This window comes from Gracilinanus agilis, chromosome 4, assembly GCF_016433145.1.
Source record: "Gracilinanus agilis isolate LMUSP501 chromosome 4, AgileGrace, whole genome shotgun sequence".
Taxonomy (NCBI): Eukaryota; Metazoa; Chordata; class Mammalia; order Didelphimorphia; family Didelphidae; genus Gracilinanus; species Gracilinanus agilis.
This window is the reverse complement of record NC_058133.1, coordinates 140,519,684-140,520,590: the sequence shown is the minus strand read 5'-3', so window position 1 is coordinate 140,520,590 and position 907 is coordinate 140,519,684. Positions and strand designations below refer to the sequence as shown.

Below are 907 nucleotides of genomic sequence, written 5' to 3'. Positions count from 1 at the left end.
CAGTGTCCCCACTAAAGTGATGCAACCGACAAAGACTGCAAGAACCAGCATGCAACACCACAGAAAGGTGTTGTCATCTATTAAGGTGCAAAGGCTCGGCAAGCATTGGAGTGTGGAGGATGGGGAAGGTAGAGTAATAAGTAGCAGCAGTAGTAGCAGTAGTAGTAGTAGTAGTAGTAGTAGTAGTAGTGGAAATCTGTTGGGCTGGGACGAGTTGGGAAAAGCCGTTCGCACTGCATCCTGGGAAATGTAGTCGGGGGGGCGTGGAGTGTCGGTGGACCGCGCTGCATGCCGGGATTTGTAGTCTCCCCGCTGAGCTCCTCCCCGAAGGTGGAGGGAGGACTATGCTGATGCGGCCACCATTTTAGGCCTCGAAGGGGCCGCGGCCCAAAAGCCGAGGCCGGCTCCACTTCGGCGCCGGGCGGGGCCCCGCCTCCGAGGGGGACGCCTGGCGGCCGCCCCTCGAGAAGGCCCCGCCTCTCCCCACGTGCCCGCCTTGGGGAGGAGGAGCTCCCCCCTTTCGGAGGAGCGGGAGCCGGCCGGGCAGCCCGCGCTACCCCTTCTGCTTCTTGCGGAGGGGAGGCGCCGTCGCCGCCCGACCGGTGTGCGCTTCCTGGGGTCCCTATGCTGTCGCGGGCCAGTCTCTGAACGTCCCGCTTGCCCTGGCTGTCGTTCCCCGAAGCGCCAGCGGGGGGAGCATCGGCCTTCGCCGGGGTTCGGCTGGGAGAGAGAGCCGGGGAGGGGCGGGGGGCTAGGGGGGTGCCCCACGTTCCGGTGAGAAGCGGCTGCCGCGGGGAGGAGGATGGGGGCGAATCAGCTGGTGGTCCTCAACGTGTACGACATGGTGAGTGCGGGCCCCTGCCGCCCCTCTCCTCGCAGCGGCGCGGGCACGAGCCCGGGGAACCCC

At 66.2% G+C, this 907-nt stretch overlaps 1 protein-coding gene across 1 annotated transcript in view; it reads left to right on the top strand.

The window, feature by feature from the left end:
* The first annotated feature begins 787 nt into the window (after window positions 1-787).
* Window positions 788-907, top strand: part of DESI2 (desumoylating isopeptidase 2) — a 64,205-nt gene continuing 64,085 nt past the window's right edge. The window contains exon 1 of the mRNA XM_044672925.1: window positions 788-844. Coding sequence (XP_044528860.1) covers window positions 803-844 — 42 coding nt within the window. The 5' untranslated portion in view covers window positions 788-802. The remainder of the gene's footprint in view (window positions 845-907) is intronic.